The 26,241-nt window shown below is 39.5% G+C and overlaps 1 protein-coding gene across 1 annotated transcript in view; it reads right to left on the bottom strand.

Annotated features, from left to right (window-relative positions):
• Nucleotides 1-26,241, bottom strand: part of MOXD1 (monooxygenase DBH like 1) — a 104,106-nt gene that overhangs the window by 22,888 nt on the left and 54,977 nt on the right. The window contains exons 5-9 of the mRNA XM_051854327.2: nucleotides 7,734-7,913; nucleotides 7,078-7,180; nucleotides 5,148-5,314; nucleotides 3,392-3,583; nucleotides 188-247 (exon numbers count right to left, since the gene is read on the bottom strand). Coding sequence (XP_051710287.1) covers nucleotides 188-247; nucleotides 3,392-3,583; nucleotides 5,148-5,314; nucleotides 7,078-7,180; nucleotides 7,734-7,913 — 702 coding nt within the window. The remainder of the gene's footprint in view (nucleotides 1-187; nucleotides 248-3,391; nucleotides 3,584-5,147; nucleotides 5,315-7,077; nucleotides 7,181-7,733; nucleotides 7,914-26,241) is intronic.

Here is a 26,241-nt window from a genome sequence, read left to right as displayed (position 1 = left end):
CATTAGTTAACTTGAAGTCTGATAAAATGCTTAAAATGGCTCTTATTTCAACTCAATGATGTTTCATGCAGAAGACTTTTAAGAATTTTATTTCTAAATGGAAATGGTTTTTCCTTTTTAATCTAAAATTAAAGCTTTTCCCTTTCCATCCATACATGAACTTTAATAACAATAAATATATTCTTACCCAGGTCATCCCAACTCTATCCTTTGTGTTGTAGCGACATTCGGTGATTAAGTTATCTCCCTAAAACATAAAAGTAAAAGCAGTCAGGGTGAAGCTCTATGCTGTTATTTAGTTGAGATACTTGTAGGATACTAGTTAGTATTTCCTGTAAGAATGGATGTATCCAGCAATTTGATTCAAGGAAAGGTTTTTGATCTGTTTACCTTTTGATTTGCTAGTATAAAAAGCAAGGAAACACAGAAATATGCTCTTCCGTGTCCAGACCAGATTCCATAATATTCTAGCTGGATAACCTAGCTAAGGAAGTGAATAATCCAGGTACAACTTGTTCATCTAAAAGAAAATGATAAGTGCCGACATTGTGGTGTAGCAGGTAAAGCCATTGCCTGTGACACCAGCATCCCATATGGGCACCCATTTGTGTTCCAGCTACTCCACTTCCAATCCAGCTCCCTGTCGTTGGCCTGGGAAAAGCAATGGAAGATGGCCCAAGTGCTTGGGCCCTCACCACCGACATGAAAGACCTGGATGAAGCTTCTGGTTCCTGGTTTTGGCCTCATCCAGTGCTAGCCATTGCACCCATCTGGGGAGTGAACCTGTGAATGGAAGACCTCTGAATTGAGATCTGAATGGACCTGTGAATGGAGACTGTCTCGTCCTCTCTCTCTGTAACCCTGACTTCCAAATAAATAATCTTTTTTATTTATTTATTTATTTTTTTGACAGGCAGAGTGGACAGTGAGAGAGAGAGACAGAGAGAAAGGTCTTCCTTTTTGCCGTTGGTTCACCCTCCAATGGCCACCGCGGCCAGCGTGCTACGGCCGGTGCATCGCGCTGATCTGAAGGCAGGAGCCAGGTGCTTCTCCTGGTCTCCCATGTGGGTGCAGGGCCCAAGCACTTGGGCCATCCTCCACTGCACTCCCTGGCCACAGCAGAGAGCTGGCCTGGAAGAGGGGCAACTGGGACAGAATCCGGCGCCCTGACCAGGACTAGAACCTGGTGTGCCGGCGCGGCAAGGTGGAGGATTAGCCTAGTGAGCCATGGCGCCAGCCTAAATCTTTTTTAAACAAAGAAAGTGATTTTAAAAAACCACTTGAAAGATTGTTGTGAGATTAAATGAAATTATGCATATTCAGTTCTTAGTAGAGATCACATATTTACAATGTTGGTCATAAAGACTAATTAATTACTGTGATCACTTCTTCATTTGTATTATTTTAAGCTCTTTAGTCATGTTATATGTTCTTTTTTTTTTTATCTTTGACAGGCAGAGTGGACAGTGAGAGAGAGAGAGAGAGAGAGACAGAGAGAAAGGTCTTCTTTTTGACGTTGGTTCACCCTCCAATGGCCACCGCGGATGGCGCGTTGCGGCCGGCGCATTGTGCTGATCCGAAGCCAGGAGCCAGGTGCTTCTCATCTCCCATGAGGGTGCAGGGCCCAAGCACTTGGGCCATCCTCCACTGTACTCCCAGGCCATAGCAGAGAGCTGGCTCTGGAAGAGGGGCAACCAGGACAGAATCCGGCGCCCCGACCAGGACTAAAACCCGGTGTGCTGGCGCCGCAGGCGGAGGATTAGCCTATTGAGCCGCGGCGCCGGCCATGTTATATGTTCTTACAACAGAATTGTGAAGAAAATCAATTGTAACTTATTCTAATCTTTTCTTACCTTTTGAACATCATAGCATACATGGAAAGTAATATGTTTGTGGCTCCTCTCTAAGATAAGTGGATGAAGCAACTCATGGTCCAGAGCCAGCCACCTCTGGTGCTTGCCCTTAGATTTTCCCTCCCTCCTCCACTATTCAGAGGCCCAGAGGTCAGTATCTCAGCACATAGATCCTACTCATGGAACATCTGTTAGAAAGATCTGAGATAATTCTGAGATAATTCTGTTTGAAAAATCCTAAGACAATACAAAGAGATAAAGTGCAGTCTTTAAACAATCATGACAGGGCAATTGCTTCTCAAATGTCATCTTTCTACTCTGAGGACATTAATAGCAAATTTCTGCAAGAAATACAGAAAACTGTGGACTTAAAGGACAGTTATTAGAAAGAAATTCCTTCTTTTCATAACTTTCTTCTTTTATTAATTTTTCAACTTACATTATGTTGTACTATGCCTTCTCATCTCACTTCTTTTTGTTTTTTAAATATTTATTCATTTATTTGAAAATCAGAGTTATAGATGAGAGACAGAGAGCATGCTTCCATTTGCTGGCTCACTCCCCAGATGGCTAAAATGGCTGGGGCTAGGTCAGACCAAAGCTAAGAGCCTGCAATTCCATTTAAGTCTCCAATGTGGGTGCAGGGGTCCAAGGATGTAAGCCATCTTCTAGTGCTTTCCCAGGTACATTAACAGGGAGCTGGATCAAAAGTGGAGCAGCCAGAACTTCAAGCTGTGCTCATATAGTATGCTGGAGTCACTGGTGGTAGCTTTACTTGCTGTGCCAGAAAGCCAGCTCTCATTCTTTCAAATACTGTCTCCAGCATCATGTAGAAAGACATTGCATCACTTCTCAGCCTTTTAGCTAAGATCAAGTGTGAAATACTTTGCTATTGCTATCATTTCATAAGTAGAACAAGATGTGACTTTTAAGAGTGGGGTAAAAGTAGGAAATTGTGATATTTAATGGTCATGGCATAAAAATTTTGAAAACATGAAATATCACAAAAATGTTACAAAGGCTTTCAATATTCTAAGGCATGCAATTCTCTCCTACCCTTTTACTGTAACTCCAAATACTGTTTCAAGCTGGGTTACATTGCACAGTAGGAATGAGCTATGTTTGAATACTTTTGTTAAATGAATTATTCTTATATTCATTTTTACTGAAAAAAAATTTCATAAATTATCCCATATTGTTAATATGGGACAAAGCTCTGATTCAACCATTACCAAAATTGCAACTCAAAAGATCACTAATTGAGAAATCAAATAAAAAAAAAGTATTGTTTAGTGTTTAGAACTTGATGTTTTTTGTTTTCTGCTTTTTTCCCCCTAACTATTTGAATGACTTCTGGAATAGTAAGAAAAAATGAGTTGATTTTGGAAAACAGATCAAACACATTCCATCAGGGTTGTGCAACACCCACACTGGGTGGCTTTAAGAATGTGGAGGTGATGATTCACTTTTCTGTTATATCTCAGCAGATACATATCTCATGGATTTTATTAAATGAAAATGATCAAAAACATGCATACTGGTAAGATTGTTCGTTCTTCCTTTAGATACTGGAACTCCTGGAAATTGAAGTCGAAATCATCGTCATAAGCAAGTAATTTCATTTCATCCCCTTTGCGAAAATGACGTAGCCTGATGCCCCTGCCAGCCAGGTGAGCATGGAGAAGAACAGCAAACACATGAATTCCACTTGGCTTTTCAGCTTCCAGAGCCTGCAGGTACACCGAGGAAGACTAAGATCAGATGAGCACAAACAAACTCCTGTACAGACAATTCACCTTCAAATGCACTTGGAGGGACAACTGAGAAGAAAAGCTAAAGCAATTTAAGTGAGTGCTTGAGTTGCCAAACATTTTGAATTTGGATGGTTTAGTGTTCTCTGTGAAGCAATATTGGTGCTAGGAGACAAGCAAAGGAACTGAAGCTTACTAAGGACATGCCAGACCATTCCTAAATGTTATTTTTATTACTTCTTTCTTTTGGGAGCTTAAGAGACAGCCAGCACTCCCAGCAAAAAGCTTTCAGAATATTTGTAACCTTAGAATCCAAACTTTTTTTTAAGATTTTTGTTATTTATTTGAAAGCCAGAGTTACACAGAGGCAGAGGCAGAGAGAGAACGAAAGAGAGGTCCTTTTTTTTTTTTAAAGATTTTATTTATTTGACAGGTAGAGTTACAGTGAGAGAGAGAGACAGAGAGATAGGTCTTCCTTTCATTGGTTCACTCCCCAAATGGCTGGAGCTGTGCCAATCTGAAGCCAGGAGCCAGGAGCTTCCTCCCGGTCTCCCACATGGGTGCAGGGGCCCAAGGACTTGGGCCATCTTCTACTGCTTTCCCAGGCCATAGCAGAGAGCTGGACTGGAAGAAGAGCAACTTGGACTAGAACCAGTGCTCATATGGGATGCCGGCACTGCAGGTGGAGAATTAACCTAGTATGCCATGGTGCCAGCCCTCAGAGCTCTTCTATCCACAGGTTCACTCCCTAAATGGCTGCAATGGCTGGAGCTGAGCCTATCCAAAGCCAGGATCCAGAAGCTTCTTCCAACTCTCTTAGGAGAATGCAAGAGCCCAAGAACTTGGGCCATCTTCTACTGCTTTCCCAGGCCATAGCAGAGAGTTGGATTAGAAGTGGAGCAGCCAGGACTTGAACTGGTGCCCATATGGGATGCCGGTGCTGCAGGCTGGGGCTTTAACCCATTGTGCCACAGCACAATGGAACCGAGAATCCAAACTCCTAAAAGGAAAAATCATTCTCACTTTTTCAGATAAGAAAGCCAAGGTGTGTCAGTGGAATTAAATAGATCACCCTTGGTCTTACAGCCAACATGGTGACATGGCCATCAGAGTCATGGTCTAAATAACTCAAAAGAGCATAATCGTTCTCCCACTGCACCAATCTGCCATACTGTCCACAGCACAAGAAAAACAGAAAAAATGAAATGAATGATGAAAAAAAATTTGCATACAAGGTGAAGAAGTGAAAGGAAAGACTATACAAACAAAGATATAAATTGTAAAAGATTAAATAAAGTATCTAATATAAACAAATGGAAGGAGTAAGAAGGAAAAATATCCTACAAGTTATTCTTGTCTTTGGAATTATACTCCTGTGGACTTCATGACTTAAAAAGACAATATTTCTGCTCAAAATATCATAATGGTTTCACAATGTGCTGGCAAGCAAAATAATAAACAAACATATAATTTTTCACACCGTAGTTTCTAAGAGCACTGCTTAATATTTAGATAGCTGCTCAAAAACTCAGATACTGCATACCTCTTCCAGGCATTCCAGAGTGCAATGACCCTCGGACCGGAATTCTGGCATCCCTGGAGGAATGGTATGGAAGAGGCTCACCCAGAGGCCAGCCTCAATTACTCCAGCATCATATTCCCTTATATCCGTTGTATGAAATAACCGCAGTCCAGAATTATCTATTAAGCCTGTAATAAGAGTACATCATTAAATGTATTTGATTTTTTAAATTAAAACCCTTGTATTTAGTTGAAATTAATTTATTTTCTTTAAATCTCACAAGAGAAATGATAGAAGCAGAGATTAATGTAAGACAACAATTAGTTTCACATGAAAGACTTAAAATGAGTCACCACGTTGTCTGCCACTGTGGTGGACACACAGATCACATCCTGAGGGAAATTACTGAGATAAAAACTGATACATTTCACTATTATCTAATATGACAACAGAATGAAAATTATAGTCATCATGAGAATATAGAATAACTCAATAAAAGTGGCTTTTATAGTGTTTAGAGGTGAAGTTCAATGACATTTATTTTGAAGTGAAAACTTTTGGGTCTAGAAGCCACCTACTGATGGAGAACAATGCTAAGGATGAACTGTCTATAGTTTGTCACCAGTGTCTTATTCATTCAACAGTCATTCAATTAACAAATAATTATTAAGAATCTCTTACATGAACAGCACTGCATTAATCAATGTGGAGATGAAACATGAATAAGTCATGTTCTTGCTATGGCAAGGTTATGACAAGGTGAGAGATTACGAATCTCAAGTACTTCCAAGAATTTTGAACCATGTGCACCACACACCTCTGACTCTGTGACATTACCAATTATATGCTGTCATAGTGTCAGATATCCTGGCTTTGGGTCAACTAGCATTTATACAATTTTCTGTTAACTGATATGATTATTTTATCATTTCTTTTTCCCACTAGTCTGTTATTTCCGTGTGCATTGACATGGTGTTGCTTTTTCATTCATGTTATATAATCAAGAATAGACCTAGTTGGTGGTTAGTATTTGCACAATAATCATATGAATCAATGTAAAATAATAACTTTAAGTTGCTTATTTTGATAATTATATATAAAATCTAGCAATTTCTTAGTTTTGAAATTAAGTAGATTCAGACATCAAAAGTGCAATGCCTCTTTCTTTAACATATTGCACAGTGCCACTACATAAAGATTTATTAAATATGTTTGTGAGTTACAACAAAAAACTTAGTATATTTTATCATAACAAATGATGGCTTTTCCATATATGCAGTTAGAAAGAAAATATTTCACAAGCACCGTATATTTGGAACTAATTTATATCACAAATGAAAAATGTCTATTATTCTATTTCCTGGCAGGTAATATGTAAGCTTTTTTTTTTTTTCAGATTATAGCCATATGTGCCCATTTGCCTAGTTCAGTGTGTTTTAATGCTGACTGTCCCAGTATAATCATGAATAGTGCTTTTTTTCACATTACAAAGTACCCTAATTTGGATGATAAACATATAGGTCAATTTGTTGCAACCTGTTTGCAGTTTTGTTTCAACCCTTTTTTTAAAAGATTTATTTTATTTATTTGAAGGGCAGAGTTATAGAGACAGAGAGGAAGAGGTCTTCCATCCGCTGGTTCACTCGACAAGGGGCAGCAATGGCAAGGGTTGGGCTAGACTGAAGCCAGGGTTCAGGATTTTCATCTGGGTCTCTCACTTGGGTGTAGGGGCCCAAGGACTTGGGCCATGGTCTGCTGCTTTCCCAATCACATTAGTAGGGAGCTATATCAGAATTGGAGCAGCTGGGACATGAACCAGCACCCATGTGGGATGCTGGAATTGCAGACAGTGGGTTAATCCAACATACCACAACGGCAGCCCCTCAGTAAAGGTAAGAGCTACAAACTTTTTAAAAATTAATAAGTAAAATATACAAAGTGTTAAACTCACCTTTCTTATGAGTTGGATTGTCATAATGGACTTCTAGGAGCACATAATGTGGATCTAACGGAGTGCCAAGGGATAATCCCACGTGAGGTGGATAGGAAAAACCCTAAATATGGAAAATTCCATGAGACGATATACCATGTAAGTCCCTGACAGCTCTACTCCACTCAGAGGCCAAGGATTCTATAAGATACTTTGACCCTTTAGAACTCCATTATTCTAGTATTCAAACAGTATTTTTCACTTCGTGTTTCTATGTGGGTGCAAACTGTTGAAATCTTTACTTAATATATGCTAAACTCATCTTCTGTATATAAAGAGAATTGAAAATGAATCCTGATGTGAATGGAAGGGGGGAGGGAGGGAAAAAGGGGAGGGTTGCGGGTGGGAGGGAAGTTATGGGGTGGGGAAGCCATTGTAATCCATAAAGCTGTACTTTGGAAATTTATATTCATTAAATAAAAGTTAAAAAAAGAACTCCATTATTCTATATTTGATTAGATAAAATGATTTACAGGAAGAATCCTTTCCATGAAAACAGAAATACACCACCCTCATATCAAAAATAGTGTGTAGAGCTTTACTTATTAGAACTGTATTTGGGAGGGTGGGAACATGATCAGTTATTCCTGCTGCATCTCAGTGATCATTAGCCCCACCTCTCCACCAATGGCCCAGGCAAAAATCACGGTCTCGCAAGTGAGGAAGGCATCGGGCATGTTTGGGTGGTAACACTCATGACCGTAGTCCAGGACACTGTCATTGAAGCTGCTACTGCACTGATAGAGCAGGATGTGGTGGACCAGACTCTCGTGTCCTCTCTGTATCACTGGCTCCACCTGCACAGACACAAACAAGAAGGATGTGATGGGGAGAACCATGTTACAACATCCTACAACAAGTACAAAACTAGCATAACTGATCACCAGTTTATTGTCCAGACATCCTTCTCAATTATGCATTTCAGGTATAATTTGTGCTAGAGGTGATGATGATGATGATGATGATGATGAAGAAGATGATAATGATAAGGGCAACAACCAAGATAATTATTTACTCCAAGAATCAGAGGACTTTACTTGTCTGCTTATGTTTTGTTTTTAACTCACATTTGTTCTCTTTACCCATTCTGCTAAGCAACTATTTAAAAACTTGCTTACATTCTTCTAGGTTTTACCTTGCATTGATCCTCTTCCCTCCTATTTTTTCCCATGCACTAGAAGAAAGAATTCAGAACTATAGGTGCAAATATTGTTTCCTCTCCCACCTCAAAATCTTCTCTTTACCCATCCCTATTGGACATGATAGATGATGTCCCATTTATTTTTATATATACACCTGCTTAGCACAACTTAGGATTCAACCATGGTTATTTTATTTTGATGATTAAGATCAAATTTTAATAATAATTTTTTATAATTTGATAAAGAGAAAAAGAGGTGCATGACACTGCTCAAATTAGAAGAAGCAAACCAGAAAGTGGTTAAAAGGATGAGTAGTGAAGTGGGTCCTAATACTGAAAGCGTAAGCAAGGTGTAAAAACTCCGTCTGTGTCTTCTCTGTAAGTTCCCTTCATAACATTGGCCTACTTTAGACCATGAGCTTGGAAACTGATTCGGAATGAGTGGAGCACATCTTAGCATCCCAGAGACCCCTACATCCAGATAAAATTGGAACCTAAGCAGCCTACCTGGGCTGTAGGTATTCCCACCAGTAATAGGGTTCTTTGAATAAAGAAACCCTGGTGTGCTCCTAAATTTCAGAGACACAGCTGCCATAGAGCCCTTGAACCCTTCTGCTTTTAGCCCTAACTACTCAAATTCAGGCACCGCATTTTGAAAATTTTGCCTGCTCTCTGCTTCAGACATGCATATTTACATGATGTGTTTTCAGCTATTTTATCCTAGGGCTTTCCATTTTCTCTACATCGTTTCTCTTTCCTGAAGGAAAATCTAAGCAGTCAAAGGGACAAAGGGGATGCAGTGGATAGAAGTCTCAATGTGCAAAGAATCCAAGCTATTAAATCCAGTTTTCTTTTGTGTTCCATAGTGAGTCACGCCACACCTTACCCACATGTACAATGGAGACATCACAGTCACAGGAATAACACTACACATGGTTTTGTTTGTACTTGTCTAGTCTCTCAAAGGTCGTAAGCCCTGGAGGCAGAAACTGTTTTTTATTTTTCTTGAAATTGACAGTTATTGTTCAAGCATGATTTCATAATAACTAATGATTGCACAGAAGTGTAACATAGGGTTCTCATTAGAATTTAATTTACACATTGAGTGTGAGCTTTCTCATGAGACTAGACTTGTTCAGATGCCTCAGGAGTCCGAGAGGGACAGGGCCCTGCTGATGTGTGCATAGCAAAATATTCAGGCATATAGAAGGTTTTTGTTTGTTTTGCTTTGTTTGTTTTGCTCAGAGAGCATTTTAAGTTCAGGCAGACCCTGAAGATTGATCTGAATCTACAAGGGAGATTTTGAAATGAAGTCACTAGGTCCAATGAGAGCTGCCTGTTGCCAAGGCATCTACAGAACTAAAGGTCTTCATTGAGGAATAGCAAGAGGTAGCAAAGAGTGTGGCATGGAGTATGCAATGCTAGGTAGTACCTGACTTTAGAGAGCTTCAAATAAACCGCATTCAAAAACCTTTCACCAGCAAGTGCCCTTTTTATGGCAAGTCCTGAAACTAACACCAAGCTGCCAAGCTACCAATGCATTCCTGAAGTATTACAATAGTATATCTTTTATTTAATAATTACAGTAATAGGTCTTTTATTGAACACCTTCTCCCACTATTATTGCTCATCCTACAAATTTTATTTAATACTTACAACAAATACATAAATTAAATGTTACTCTGTTCATCTTGCAGTCGAAAAAACTGAGACCCAGGGAGATCAAGCAACAAAGTTCACAGCTAGGAAGTGGTAGATGGGGATTTGAAACCAGGCTGACTGATTCCAGCACTTATGATCAAACAATAACACAGTACAGCAGGAAGAAGTGCTGGAGATCAACAGGGACACTGGAAGTCAATGCCAGTGGGAAGGAGGATGAAGGTAAATTGTTGACAGCTGTCATCCAGGGTGGTGATCACATCATGAGCCAATGCCAGAAGGTGCTTCTAGGAGCCACTAGCAAGAACCACACAACACTGCCATCAGAGACGCAGCACCAGACTCGTGTGTGTGTGTGGCTTTGGGGGGCTCATCCTGATCTCCTTTCCATCCTAGTCCAAGTGTTTCTTGGCTTCTAGACATTGCAGACAGAGCTTTCAATTTTCTTTCCTAAAGGCAGAAGATAAAACATCTCTTCTGTCAACCTTATGAGGCATTCAAGAATTAAATTGTGGATGTGAGGGTGATCTGGCTGTGACATCTGTCACCCCACTGATTGCCAGGGTTGACTCGCTTGATCTGGCTGGCTAGGCTGGTGCCCCCTTTCCCCCTCACTGCTCCATGTGCATCCCTCCTGAAGCTGTGCACTCAGTCTAAGAGGACAATCTTCCCCACTAGAGAAAGAAGGACTGTCTTCTGTCGAAGGTATACGAGTAGCTGTGCTCCCCTGCTAGAACCTCCAAACAAGCTCTCAAGAATTAAATTATAATCCAACATCCAGAATACAATGTGAGGGTGCAGCCTAAAACATGAGGATCTCATAGGGAAAAAAAAACCACACTCCTTGAACAGCAAGGAGATTTTCTGCAAGTTGGGGTATTAACCACAAGAGGAGAAGATAAAAAAAAGACTTGGATAAGCAAAGCCTGGTGCCAAATATAAAGCATGTAAAAGAAGAGAGGCAGAAGGAAAGAAAAAGAAGTGGTTGGCAATTATATAAGGACAACTATGAATTAAGGAGTCACTACTGTAGAGGGACAAAGACACTGGTTATCAAACTCTTAAAGATTAGAAGTTCTGGAGATGGAATTTAAGAGCAACATGGAGGATAATTAAGTGAAGCACCAAAAATGGTCCTTAAGAATGGGCATAGCAGATTGAGTGGACGGTACAAATTCCAGGAAGCAGGAGCACTTTGTTCATCACAGGGTAGGGCCATCAGCTCAAGGGGCTCACCAGGGGACAGAGTTTTTCACAAGGTTCTTATCATGCTTTTATTTGTTTAATTAAAGCTTTATTAGGGCATAGCCACGTTCATCCATTTATATACTGATGTAGATGAAGACACTACACTATAGCCTACAAAGCCTGAAATCTTTTTTATGAGTTATTTATTTATTTAAAAGACAAAGTTACAGAGGGGCAGGGGCAGAGAGAGAGAGAGAGAGAGAGAGAGAGAGAGAGAGAGAGACTGGTTCACTCCCCAAAATAGCTGCAATGGCCGGAGCTGGGCTTATCTGAAGCCAGGAGCCAGGGGCTTCTTCAGGATCTCCCACGTGGGTACAGGGGCCCAAGGACTTGGGCCATCCTCTACTTCTTTCCCAGGTCATAGCAGAGAGATGGATCAGAAGTGCATCAACCAGGTCTCCAACTGGCACCTATATGGGATACAGGCACTGCAGGTGGCAGCTTTGCTCATTTCACCACAGCACTGGCCCCACCTGAAATATTTTGTTTTTAGGATTTATTTATTTGGGGGCCGGCGCTGTGGTGCAGTGGTTAAGCCTCTGCCTATGGCACCAGCATCCCATATGGGCACTAGTTCTAGTCCCAACTGATCATCTTCTTATACAGCTCTCTGTTATGGCCTGGGAAACCAGTAGAAGATGGCCCAGATGCTTCGGCCCCTGTACCTGCACGGGAGACCTGGAAGAAGCTCCTGGCTCCTGGCTTCGGATCAGCTTAGCTCCAGCCATTATGGCCATTTGGGGAGTGAACCAGCGGATGAAAGACTTTCTGTCTCTCCCTCTCACTGTCTCTAACGCTCTCTCAAATAAATAAATACAGTCTTTTTATAAAAGATTCATTTATTTATTTGGTTCATACCATGTTTATGAAGGCTAATCATGTATGGCATAATAATGGCACATATATGGTTGCCACCAACCCCAAAATGATAGCTCATCATTTCCTTTTGCTTCCCCAAGCAGCTCCACAAGCACTTTAAGTCATAAAACTTGTATTTTAAGTCATGCTGTGCTATTGTTCTGTAGCCCAAGTAAGGCTGAGTTGCTAAGTAAGACATCTTCTGAGTAAATGCTCCATGGCACTTCCTGTCTGTTGATTGAACGCAAACATTAAACACTGCCATGTCATGTGTCCTGGGAAAGTCTTCTCCTTTCACATCATCACAGTATTTGGAATGATGGCAGAATAACACATTTTTTACAATTCAAAAATGTGAGCACTGTAAGGCTAAAATGAATCAATACAGCAACAAGCAGAACTTTGAAACCACACCCTACTTTGGTAGGATACCTCATACATGTGCCATTATTATCACGATCAAAATGAGAATGCCAAAAGTTGCCTCTATTCAAAAAAGCTATTAAAGGTACAAGAATTGTTCAAGATGTCCGTGGCTATATAAAGAATACAAATGTAGATAAACTGGCATTTCTGAGACAGGGATGAGCATTTAATTTAATTTTGTTTTCAGTCTGGCTATCTGATGACAGAAGAAATAAATAAAAAGGATTGGAAAGCCATGCATATAGAGTGGGTGGCCATGACGCAAACATGGAACAAAATCTTCTAATTATGTATCAAACTTAATACTGATCAGTACATTCTCATCAAAGGTGGGATCTAGGGGCCGGCACTGTGGCATAACAGGGTAAGCTGCCTCCTGCAGCACCATCAACCCATAAGGGCACCGGTTCATATCCTGGCTGCTCTACTTCCGATTCAGCTCTCTGCTATGGCCTGGGAAAGCAGTGAAAGATGGCCCAAGTGCTTAGGCCCCTGCACTCAGGTGGGAGACCTGGAAGAAGCTCCTGGCTCTTAGGTTTGGATCGGTACATCTCTACCTGTTGTGGCCATCAGGAGAATGAACCAGCGGATTGGAAGCCCTTTATTTCTGTCTCTCCCTTTTTCTGTCTGTAACTCTACCTTTCAGATAAATGAATGAAATCTTTTCTTTTTAAAGTGGGTTTGAAGGCAAAGAACAGACGCTTGGCTCAGTGCTCACCTTCTCAGATACTAGAGGCCAGGCAAGGACGGCCTGGAAGCAGTGAGTTATGTTAGCCTCAGTCATAGGTAAAGAACAATCAGGAACTAAAATACAGAGGAAGAGAGGGGAAGGGAGGAAAGGGGGGAAGGAGGGAGAGAAGGAGGGAAGGAATAAAGGAAGAAAAGAAAGAAAACAACAACCTAAAGGCACTAGAGTATTGCCCATGAAACTGAACCTGGAAATTGAAAAGCTCCAAATAGTCATACTGGTTTTCCTGATGCCATCATCTCTCACCCTCATTATCCAGGTCAAATATGCCTAACATAACCCGGTCCATACAGAGTAGTTAATAAAATGTATTGAACTGAAAGAAAATGAATGCTACCCTCTGCATGAAGCCAGTTTCCATGAGCCTGAACCATCACATCCATTTGCCTCTTAGTTTCTTAATGATGGTCTCTGCTTCAATGACTGGATCTCCCTGTCACAGTCTGTCCTACTGCACTACCTCTGAAACCCTTCATCTCTTTTTCCTGCTCTTTTGGCTTCTTCACCCTCCCCAAGTCGCTTGTACCACCATTCCCTCCTGAGAAGTCACTGAAATTATACACTCACTAACCCATCCCATTCCCTCACAATGGTGGGTCATCCTATAATCTGCCCCTTCTTCCCATTTGCTTAGGAAACTGAGAAGACTTAAAACTATTTACATCTTGTAAGATCTCACAATCCAGAACTCAGGGGTAGGCATTGTGGTGCAGCAGGCTAAGCTGCCACTGGGATGCCCACATCCCTGTTAAGGTGCCTGGGAACAAGCCTGACTCTGCTTCTGGATCCAGCTTCCTGCTACTGTCCCTGAGAGACAGCAGATAATGGCCCAAGTATGTGGGTTCCTGGCACTCATGTAGGAAACCCACATGGAATTCCTGGTTCCTGGCTTTGGCTTCACTCAGCCTTGACTATTAGGGGCATTTGAGGAATGAACCAGAGGAAAACTGTTCCTTCCTTCCTCCCTTCCTTCCTTCCTTCCTTCCTTCCTTCCTTCCTTCCTTCCTTCCCTCCTTTTCTTTCTCTCTCTCTCTCTTTCTTTTTCTTTCTTTCTTCTCTCTCTCTCCTTCTTCCTTCTGAAATATATAAATAAATATTTTAAAAAGTCATTTGCTTTTTTAGCCTTAAAGTAGCCAATTACCCAAGTAATACTCCTTGCTGAAAAAAAAAAAAACAAATTAAAACTGAATTTTTAATTTAATTTTCCTGTACTGGGTTAAATTGTGTCTACTTAAGATTCATATCCACCTGGAAACTCAGAATGTCATCTTGTTTGGAAAAAGGTTCTTTGCAGACATAAGTAGTTAAGATGATTTAATACTGGATTAGGGTGGGCCCTAAATCCGATGACTGTGTCTGAATGAAAGGGAGATTCAGACATGGACACACACAGAGAAGATGGCCATGTGAGGGTGGAGGCAGAGGTCAGAGTCATTTTGTTGCAAGCCAAGGGATACCAGAGGCCACCAGAAGCTAGATAAGGCAAGAAACGATGCTTTTCTCAAGCCTTGGAAGGGAGTTTGGCCCTGCCTACAACTTGATTTAGACTTCTAGTCTCCAAAGCTATGAGATACACATTTCTGTTGTTTCAAGCTAACCAGGTTATGGTAATTTATTAAGGCACCACTGGGAAGGTAATATCTCTGTTATCCTCAACTTTTTATCCATAACTGGCAACTTGTTGATTTGTACTTCATACTATGTTATGATCCTGTAATTGTAACACAGACTTATCACAAAAATGCATATTTCATTATGCAATTGAAGTTAAACAGGTTTGTTATTTATCTACTTTATGTGAGAAACACAAAGAAATTGCCTAGAGCTCTTCTGAATGATTTTCCAATATTCATTTTTCAAGTTTATCTTTTAAGATGTGGCTCCTTGCATGTTGAAACATGAGTAGGCAAGTGGAACACAGCTCTCCAAAAACAACTTTGAACTCACTGAGTTAAAGATTAAAACAAAAGGTGAGAGGTGATGGTGGAATCTGTAATGAGCTGGAAATTTTGTAAATTCCCATTGCTTTTCTTCCTGCCCATTCTTGTTCCTCCTGGCACCCAGCTTTATGCACCTGCCTGAGGCAGAGGTCACTGTCCATATAGAAGCCCATAAACATCTCTACCCAAAGATCAGCTGCCTTAGAAAGTGACAATACCTAACAGAACATTTCGGCCAGAACTAGCAGCACAGATAGATGATTATATGACTGTGCTGACAAGCTGGTGTGATGGACAATAGGACCATTATCTCTCCCCTCTCTTCCCCCTACTTCCATATCTTTTCCCCTAATGGGCAGTGCAGTTTTAGCACAACAATATGTCCAAGTTATGAAAGGCAACCAAATTTGGCAAGGGGATAGTTATCGTTGTCCCAGAGGAATACCACTTTGAAGAAACTCAGAATTCAAATCAAAACTTGATTTATTGAAGTGGTGTCAAGGGGCTATAGCATGAATAGACTTGGCAGCTAATCCAAGGGGTGACAGCAAGAAGAGGTCACATATGATAGAGATGAAGAAAAGAACAGAATTGAAGGAGAGGAGACTTCTGGGAAATAATTCACCCCTTACAGGAGTACTGAATTCTCATGGGAATGACCATTGCCAAATGATCTTGTTCTGCCAGCCTCAACTGACTAGTTCAGAGATGGGTACCTGTCGCTCCCCCTCTTCGCGGAGGAACGACACAGGACCCTGCGCTGTTCTTTCGTCTGCTCGGCCCTCCCCGGGTTTGCTGCTGGTTCTTCCCGGGTTGGCTACCGTCCCTTCCACCTCCGTGGAAGGGCGGTTCCCCCTGGCCACTTTCCCCACTTCTGCAGGGGAGCGGCACACTGCCGGCCGGCTCTCTCGGGGGCTGCACAGGTGTTCCCTCAGGTAGATGTTCCCCTTAGATGTTCCCCGTGCATGTTGTCTCTCTCCTCCTTTATAGTCCTCTTCCACCAATCCCAACTCTGCTACCCACACGCTGAGTACGCTGCTCTCCTCCAATCAGGAGCAGCTCCTGCAGCTTGTCAAGTTGGTGAGAGGCAGCTGGGTAGAAGCTGTTTGCTCCTCTCCCAGCGCCATATTGTGGGAGAGCAGATGTATAGAATAAGTCTTAATTCCAGTAACAGTATAGTCCGAGTTGCTCCCCACAGTACCCAACCCATCAGTCTTTCCTTGGGATTTTTTTTAAACATGCAAACTAATTTATCTACCTCTGGAAGTTGGATGTTATGTGGGTCAGCAATTCCTGGGATGTTTCCAGCATATGAAAGGAGCAAGTTTGCAGAGAGAAACAATAAAGTCATTATATAGCAGTATATCAAAAAGAAGAAAAGACAGTCTTGACAGTTTGAATTTATAACCGAGTTGTTCCTGGACCCAGTTGCATCTCTGTCGTTATATGGTTTTCTAATCCAACTGTTCCTCCTAATTGATGAGTCAACAGATCCTTTTCTTTCTCCTAAGCTAGTTACTTGAGTTTCTGTTACTTGCAACCAAAAATCCTAACTAATAATCAAACATAAGTAAGGAAATTTAATCAATTCATCAATATCTGTGAGCACTGATATAGGTATTACCCCAAAATTCCTTTTTTCTGCACTAAGTAAAACTTCAATTTAAAACAGCCTTTGTTTTTACTTTTCCAGGTTATTTTAATTGGATTTGAGTAAGCTGATAAGAAAGTTACTTGAGTAAATGCCCTAACTTCTCTGTGAATTCTGTTGTGGGTGAGTTACATTTAAATTTATTTTAAAATGTATTCTTATTTGAAAGGCAGAAAGAGACAGACAGGAAGACAGATTTTCCACATACTTCTTAATTTCCCAAATACCCAAAACAGCTGGAGCTGGACTACACCAAAACCAAGAGTGGGGGACACCATCTGGTCCTGTCACATGGACTGTGGTGAACCATCACCTTGAACCATCACCTACCACTTCCCAGGGAGCACATTAGCTGGAAGCTGCAAAGAGAAGCAGAGCTGGAACTTGGAAGCCAGGGCACTCTGGAATTGGATGTGGGTGCCCCAAGCACAATCTCGCCTTATTTGTAATCACTTACACCTGTGATCTTGGGATGGATCACTTTGAAGAGAACAAGAAGTACCAGAAAATAGACATGCCTCCGGGGCAGGTGAAAGGTAGATATCTAAACATCCTGTAACTTTGCATCAGGTGGGAAAAACCCTAAATGTAAGCTATGTTCTCCATGGGATTAGCTTGAAGCTGGAACTACAATTGGATCACACCCTTGCTCAATTTTTTCTTCCTCAGCCTTATTCTCCTTCTACCCATCCAATGTTTTCTCCTGCTACTTCCTTAGTAAATAGTTTGCACATAAATCCATATCTCATCTGGAAAGCCAACTAAGGTAAGTAGTATAATGGAAGAGTGGTTTTGGGACCACATATTCATGGATTTGAATCTTTATTATTTTCTATCTATTTTTCCTACTTATTGAACTTCTATCTCATTTTGTTTACCAATAAATCAATCATAATGAAGCTTATTTAGAATATTAATTGAGAATTAAATAGTTGGACCATGCAATTACTTAACAATTAAATAGTTGGTACATGGAAAGTAACAAATACCCTATAGGGGCTCAAATAATAATACTAGTATTATTATACTAGTTGGGTTTTAAAATACATTATTAACATTGTTTAGCATTTTTCTCCCATAGACAATAATTAAATCAATACAAATAGTCCATTCACAAGTTCCAATATTTCAAAGTTTAATTTTAAACTTGCATGTCACAAATGTTCAGACAAAAATATTGCCATGGTCAAATGTGCCAGCTCAATTTATTAATGCTTTGATTTTTGAGTTAATATGTATGAGACTAAGCTATATTTTCTGCTGAAGTATGACCTCTTTTCTCCTAAGGAAACTTGTCTATGTTAACACTTCTCATGACTGTTTATGCATGACTTTGAGTATAAGTTTTTTCTAACACTCTGACCTATAAATATTTTCCCTTAAAAGATATTCCTAACTCATTTGTTAGTTAATTCATTCAGGTACTCAACAAACTCCCACCATCCCCCCGAAACCCTATATCTATTATGTACTCTTTGTTAGGTGTTTAGGGAAGAAACCATGATGCATCAGACATGAACCTGACAGTGACGCAGTTTACATTCTAGTACAGTGAGAAACTAAAGCTGGAAAATAGCCATTTTTGGTTGTCTTCCAGCATCAAATCCTTCAGGTCTTTCTATCAGAATCCTGAATACTTTAGCAATACCACTTGGTTAACAGTGATCCCCTAATTCCTTGAGTCATCTAAACCAATGTACGTGATCCTGTCCTTGACATTAACTGAAATTTTCCCAATCACAAGGAATCCTTTGACTTTTATATGAGAGTTAATGGTTATCCTCTCCTCTCTCCCATGATGTGAAAAGAAACAACACTATCTCAGGAATTTGTGTTGCTATTTCTGTATGTGAGGAAAAACAGTCTAGAGATGAAATCAACAAAATGCTGAGGTGAAGTTAAAAATGAAGCTAAAATGTGTTACAGGTTCAGTATCATCAGCTCTGGACTAAAGGATTTATTTAAGTAAATCCAAGCAACACCCAAGAGAAACAAAAATGGGCATGATAGTCATACTGCCCATACAAATTAATGTCTTCAATAGCCCTTATTTGCTTCTCCTTTTCAGATAAGTAACTAATGCTGAAGTGACTGCCCAATTCTGGAGTAAGTTAGAAATTTTGTTGTTAGACTTTTGAAGAAATAAAAAAAGAGTTTCCAAAATAACTTTCCAAAGTAGCTAATCTTGACTCTACAATATTTTCAAGAGAACACTGAAGATTCAGGACATGCTGAAATAATACAACATATTCTATTTCCTAATTCTCATCTTTGAAATGAACTTCAATCTACCTTCCAGTCATAGTAATCATCTTTATCCATACCTCCCATCGACATTTTCTAAGTTATACAAACAGCCACCTATTTATCTTCTTGAATATTGCCATAATCTGAATGTGGTCTCCCAAAATCAAATGTTGAAGCTTAATTATCAACGTGATAGTGTTAACTGGTAGAACCTTTGACAGGTGATTAAGTCCTGAGTACAGAGCCTTCATGGATGGGATTAAGATCCTTATAAAAGGAACTGAAGTACTGGGCTCCTTCCCTTACCTCTACCTTGTTCCACATGAGGACGCAACAACAGTGTGCCATTTTGGAAGCAGAGAGCAGCCCTCAACAGCCACCAATGATGGTCTCATGAAGTTGGATTTGTTAGCCTCCAAAACTGTGAGAATCGGATGTCTACTCTTTATAAATGTCCCAGTATGAAGTAACTTGTTACAGTAGTATATATGCACTAAGACAAATATTTAGCAACTGGCCTTCTGGATAACACTCCATATCACTACTAGACAGTAATTCAAAATCAGCACTTCTGAATTTGTTAGCCTGACCAATAATATTCAATGGGACCCATCTTCCAGCTGATCAAGTCAACATGTCTTTTTCTGATATTCAGGGCCCATTGTCATTGGCTATGTGCTACCTACATAGTCCCATACACACAGAATTTCCCTGTGTAAAGCATGTTCATTCTTAATGGCATGGCTTTATTAACACTGTTGTTTGCATCCTGTTAAGTCCTCCACCCCACACCATGTAACTCGGCTTATTGAAATTTTATTCATTTATGAAGGCCCAGTTTTGTTTTCCCCAGATGCCTTCTTTGACTACTTTGGCCCACATTTGTGCTTTCTCTCAACTTCTTTCAGGAGGCAGTCATGGGTGATAACCTGAAGCCAAGGACCTGGTTTGGAATCAGCTGCCGTTTACTAGCTATGTAGCTGGAAGCAAATTACCTAACCTTACTGAAAATCAGTGTGCTTATTTATAAAATACAATTCATTTGATCAAGGACAAGAAGGAAATGGGTGGGGCCAGCACTGTGGCATTGCGGATAAAGCCACCACCTGTGGTGCCAGCATCCCATTTGGGCACAAGTTTGAGACCCGGCTGCTTGACTTCCAATCCAACTCCCTGCTAATGCACCTGGGAAAGCAGCAGAAGATGGTGCCCAAGTGTTTGGGACCCTGAACCCAGGTGGGAGAACCCAAAGAAATTCCTGGCCCCTGGCTTCAGTTTGGCCTAGTTCCAGCTGTTTAAGCCATTTTAGAGAGTAAACCAGAGGATCCCAATCTCTCTCTCTCTCTCTGTGCATGTGTGTGTAACTTTGCCTTTTAAATAATTAAATACATTTATATAAGAATTAAATGAGAAACATGTCTAGTAGATCACTTGTATTAAACATTAGTTTAACATTTTACCTAGTTCTTTACAACTTAGCAAATATATAATTTTTACTGAGTATAATCATTTCATATATGATATTTTCTCTACATTAAATCAGAAAGTGTTTTATCACTTTCTGTCAATTCATTGCACAGAACATGTTTCCAAAGTCTTTATTATATATGCATGTGTATAATTAAGAAAGCATAACAGAAAGATTAGATCTTACTGCTTACTTTTTGACATGCTATCATTTACATCTTTATAAATATGAATTCTTTTTAAAATTTTCAATTTATTTATTAGAGAGAGAGAGAAATCCTACTACTAGTTCACTCCCTAAATATTCCCTGCCCTCTTGCAGCCTGAAGCCAGGAGCCAAGAATTCAGTCCAGGTTTCTCACATGAGTGGGATCAAACCACCTCAGCCATCACCACTATGTCTCGGTGTCTGCATTAGCAAGAAGTTGGAGTCAATATTGAACTCAGGTGCAAATATGAGACACAACCACTAGGCTATGTGCCTGCCCATGTGTGAACAGTCTTTAAATGATAAAATGATTTGTGTATTAGATGAACATGCATTTCAAATTCTGGCAATTCAGATTCATGTGGCTCATATAAAGTAGTGATACGTGATCTTGCTATTTCACATTGCACAAGAAAATGGTTCAGAGAATTTTCCCAACAGTACTTTTGGCCAATACATGCTCTTCAGTGCAGCAGGACATCAAAGGGAAGAGTATATCTGGGTTTCTGCCAGTTTTGTGAAAGATAGATACTCACACAGGGACCAACATGTTTTATTGAGGATAAACACTTCAGACAATGGAAACTTCTTACAGGAACACAGTTCCGCATCACAGAACAACAGGGGAGGCAAAACTCTGAAATAAAATTCATGGCTATTCCAACTTAATTTTATGGCACCACACTCCTAATCTGAAGCAAGAGACTAAAAGTATAAAAGCAGCATTGGAAGAAAGATTCAACTGAGTACACATAAGTAAACATTAAGTGATCAAAAGGATGGAGAAATTATTTGCAACATTTATGTGAAGCAAAAGGCAAAGTCTCTTCTTTTATGCTCTCAGAAAACAAATCAAAATCCCATTGAATATGGGCAAAATACATGAACAGAAAGTTCATAGAAAAGAGTTACAAACAGATAACAATGTTAAAAAGTATTCACAAATAAATGGGAATGAAAACAACAATATTTCTTTTCCCCCTATCAGATTGGCAACATTTTAAAAGTCTGATAATAGGGGCAGGTGTTTGGCCTAGTGGCTAAGATGCCAGCTGAGATGCCCAAGTCCCACATCAGAGAAGCTGAGTTCCATTCTTGGCTGTGGTTCCTGACTCCAGCTTCCCACTCATGCAGACCCTGGGAAGCAGCAGTGGTGGCTCAAATAATTGGGTTCCTGCCACCCAAGCAGTAGAACTGGATTGAGTTTCAAGCTTCTGGCTTCAACCTGGCCCACTGTGGCCCTTATGGGCATTCAAGGAGTGAACCAGTAGATGGGAATGCTTTCTCTCTCTCTCTCTCTCTCTCTCTCTCTCTCCTCTGTCCTCTCTCTCTGTGTCAACATTCCATTCAAAGAAATGAGTAAATCAGTTTTTAAAATATACAGTTAAATATAAAAAGCAAGTGGCAAAGTATGCAGTGTCTATATATCTTATCAGAGTCTTAAAAACTATATGAGTCTCTATCTCCTACCTCACAGGACAATTAGGAGAATTGCATGAGATACTATAAAATCTCAGACAGTACAGAATGCATACAAAGAATTCACCAGTTCTCACATTTCCCATCTATAAGCTATCTAGAGCAGAGTGTTTCCTTGAAAATCACACTTGTATTATATTTATGGTATATTATCATGCTTAATTATATATTAATATTCCCAAACCTATTTCCCTAATAATTTAGTTAATGCAGCATGATGTATCTCTTCTCATCCTTTTAAAAAAGCTCATATTTAGAGTAATAAGTGATGGGGATGAATTTGGAACTAGGTTTCTAGAACAACATATTTTTCCTCTAGAAAACCAATCATATCCTCTGAATTTTAGGCTCTTAGAGAGTGTTTGTGGGCAAATCTGCTGTCCTGGCTTCTGCATGTGGCTACAGCCTGGACAGAAAACAGCTCTGATAGGAGAGTCCTAGCAAGCACACGATGGCCATTTGGTGCTGCAACAAATATTTTTGTGTTTCTTTGTATTTTTTTTTCCTTTTTTGGTCTATTTTGAAGATACAATTGCTGGTCTGTTTTTGTTGTGGTATTGTTGTTGGGGGAAATTTTTTTTTAATTTCAAGACCTCATCATTCTATCTTAATTACCAACAGATGAAAATGTCACAGCTCCAAAAGAGGAGAAAGTTTTTTTTTTTTTTCATTTACCCAACTCAACTTACATATAAAACAACCAACTTAATTCAGCATGTTTTTAAAATTAAATTCCTTTGCAAAGATGTTTTCACATCCTAAAATTTCTAGTACCTTGGCTTACATATAATTTGTCATAATAATGTTGGCAGTTTTAAATAAAGCATATTACTACAGCACCTATTCATCGTAATTTAAGGATTTTGTTTCATGGAGAAATTTAGTATATGGGCTATGTTTATTTCTTCTGGGAGCAGGGATATACTATTAATGATTCTGTCCTTTGCATATTGTCTAAAGATGAGTTCTAACTGTAGCCAACAAAAGTTAATGTCATTGCTTAATGCAAAAGGCTCTGTTGGCATTTATACAAATGCCTAGAATTCATCACTCTTAAATGCCTGCAAAGAAGAATCCCATTTTATTTTGCAATGAATATAATAACTGACGTTAGATGTTTTTCTCTAAGATACAAAATAAGGTTAGATCTTCAAATCATGGTTTACGTCATTGAATTTTGGTTTCTTTTATTTTTTAAAATTTTTAAATTTATTTGAAAGGCAGTAAGATAGAAACAGAGAAAATCTTCTATCTGCCAGTTCACTCTTCAAATACCTGCAATGTCAGGAGCCTGGGATTGCATCCAGGTCTCCTAGATATATAATCTATAGTGCCATTCATTCAAACTTAATTTGTCCCAAGGAAAAAATAGATTTTTAAAATATATTTTATTAAAATACAGTATACACTGCAAACGATGCACAGAAGCATACAGATCAGTGAGCTTTTTTTGTCATTTGACACACTCATAACCGATATCCAAATGAAGAACAAAGCACTACTAGTACTCCAAGAGTCCTCACTATTTCCCCTTCTCCATTTCTTTAACATGTGAAATAAAAGTACATTGTCATCTACATGAAATGATTCACCAAAGCAATATTTATAATGATATAACAAACGATCTGACATCCACACAATTTTTATCCTATTTGTATATGTTAACTACTATAAGTAAGAGAAAGTATGACATTTTTCTTTAGGGGCCTGGTTTATTCACTTAGCATAATGATCTCCAGTTGCATTTTTTTTTTTTGCAAATGTCAGGATTTCACTTTTTTATGATTGACCACTATTCTATAGTGTATATATATATCATGATATACCATATTTTCTTTATCCATACACCAGTTGATGGGCATTTAGGTTGATTCTATATCTTAGCTAGTGTGCATTGAACTGCTATAAACATGGGAGTGAAGATAACTCTTTGATTTTCTTTCATGTATTCCCAAAATAGATTGTTTTGAGCACCATTTACAACTCACCATTATTGAATTCAGTCATTGATCCAGCAAATGGTTACTAAAAACTCTCAGTAACTGTGTCCAGGGCTAAAGATCCAAAGGCAAGCATGGTTTTCAAAGAGCTGAAGTCATACGGTCAGGTGAAAAGAGAATTCCCATAAAAAATACAGCATCAGGTACTCAAATAGTGAACTGAGGGCCACATTTGCCAATCAAGGTGGGGTGGCTCAGGGATGGTAATTTTTAACAGATATGATCTGAATTTTTGCCCTAAACACATCAACCATATCCTTTAAATTAACCCTAAAAATATTTTTGCAGTGTTTTTTTTTAACCAGAGTATATTCTTAAGTTTATAATGATAGAAAGTATAACAAGTTTTCTACTCACGAAAGAAACACATAAAGCATGAGTGACGTATTCCATTATCTCCCCATCAGATAAAAGCTACAGTCAATCTAAATTTGGTAATTCACAACCTGCATATGTATTCAAAGAAAAAAAAACTCAGTTCCAGAAATGGAGCCAGTTTCTTTTCTTGGCAGATGAAAGAAGCTGTAAAAAGATCTGATAAACTGAGTTATGATAATGGTTCCAAAAGCAAACTCATCATCTTCTCTCCCCCATGAGGCATCACTTTTCAGACTTTATTATTACAGTTCTAACTACTCACATTAAATGAGGTGCCAAGTCTTTCAACTTCTACCTCCATGACAATCTTTGTTTACATGGTCTCTTTACTTCCAAAGCCCCTTTCCCAGAGGAGGCTGCATTTACTCACTGTCCTAACACGCAAGATAAAACTGCTGGCTCTAATCATCTGTATTCTAATGTATTTACAACACATCATGCTATTCCTCCAATTGAAAGCCAACAGTTCTACTTCAACCCAAGGAAAACACATCTTCTTGGCCTGCTATTCACACTCTCTGTGATCCTCTCACGAGACTCCAAAACTACCATTTACGTCTTTCCTCTATGCCTTTGTTCATGGCATTGCAGCCTGGTCAATTCCAAATCTGACAAAACAGCCTTGTACCCATAAGAACATGAGCTTCAAGTAGAAGGATAACTAAATCATCTGAATACCTCTCATTTGGTAAATACTTAGATGCTCAGAAATGTGTCCTAAAATGTATTGTTAAACTCAGCAAGAATTTAAGCAAATCTTCCCAAAAATAAAGGGATATTCAAGCTGTAAATAAAACAGCAGCTAAGCCTCCCATGAAAATATATGCCTGGGCTACGATCCCATTTTCTTTAGGAATAGTGGTTTTAGGATGGTCTAGCCAAATAATTGGGAAAGACTTAACTTTCACACTTCTCTCTTTCCCTGAACCCTTCATTTAGACATAGCTCCTAGACCCCTCAAGCCTATTCATCTCCACTGAAATGGTAAACCAGAAAAAAATTAATTGCTTGCAAAGCAGTCAATGGAAAAGGCACACTGCCCTTTATGGCAGAATTAATCTATTCATGGGGACAGACGCCTCATGGCCTAAATGGTAAGTACTTCCCATTAGGCCCAAATTTCCATCACGGTTATACTGGGAATTAAGATTCCAACATGTGAATTTTGGGTCAATGCATAACTTAAAAGGGCACTGCTTTACCCTTAAAAGAAGAAATCAAAGACTTTGCTCTCTTGTCCCATGAGTACACAAAGAAGAGGTCATGTGGCACAGAGTGAAATGGTGGTCATGTTCAAGTCAAGAGAAGAGTCCTTGGAATGAAGCTTACCTCACTGGCCCCTGCTGGCACTTTGATCATGGACTTCCCAGCCTCCAGAACCGTGAGAACTAAAGTTTTGTTATCTAATCCATCTAGTGTAAAATATTTTATGACAACCCAAGATAAATAAAATATGGGGAGAAGAGAGAAATCATAACATTCTACCATGAAGTATAAACACAGATACACTCATGTGTGACACTGGGAATAGAATCTGTAGACCTAAACAGTTATAGAAATCCCAAACCAAGAAAATAAAGGATCCTTCATGGTATGCATCCCCCTGGCTTATGTCAAAAGCAAACATGATATAGTACTTGTTTGAATAAAGCATCCTAAGTCCAGCACCTTG

Source organism: Oryctolagus cuniculus, chromosome 5, assembly GCF_964237555.1.
Source record: "Oryctolagus cuniculus chromosome 5, mOryCun1.1, whole genome shotgun sequence".
Classification (NCBI taxonomy): Eukaryota; Metazoa; Chordata; class Mammalia; order Lagomorpha; family Leporidae; genus Oryctolagus; species Oryctolagus cuniculus.
This window is presented reverse-complemented; position numbering and strand designations above follow the sequence as displayed.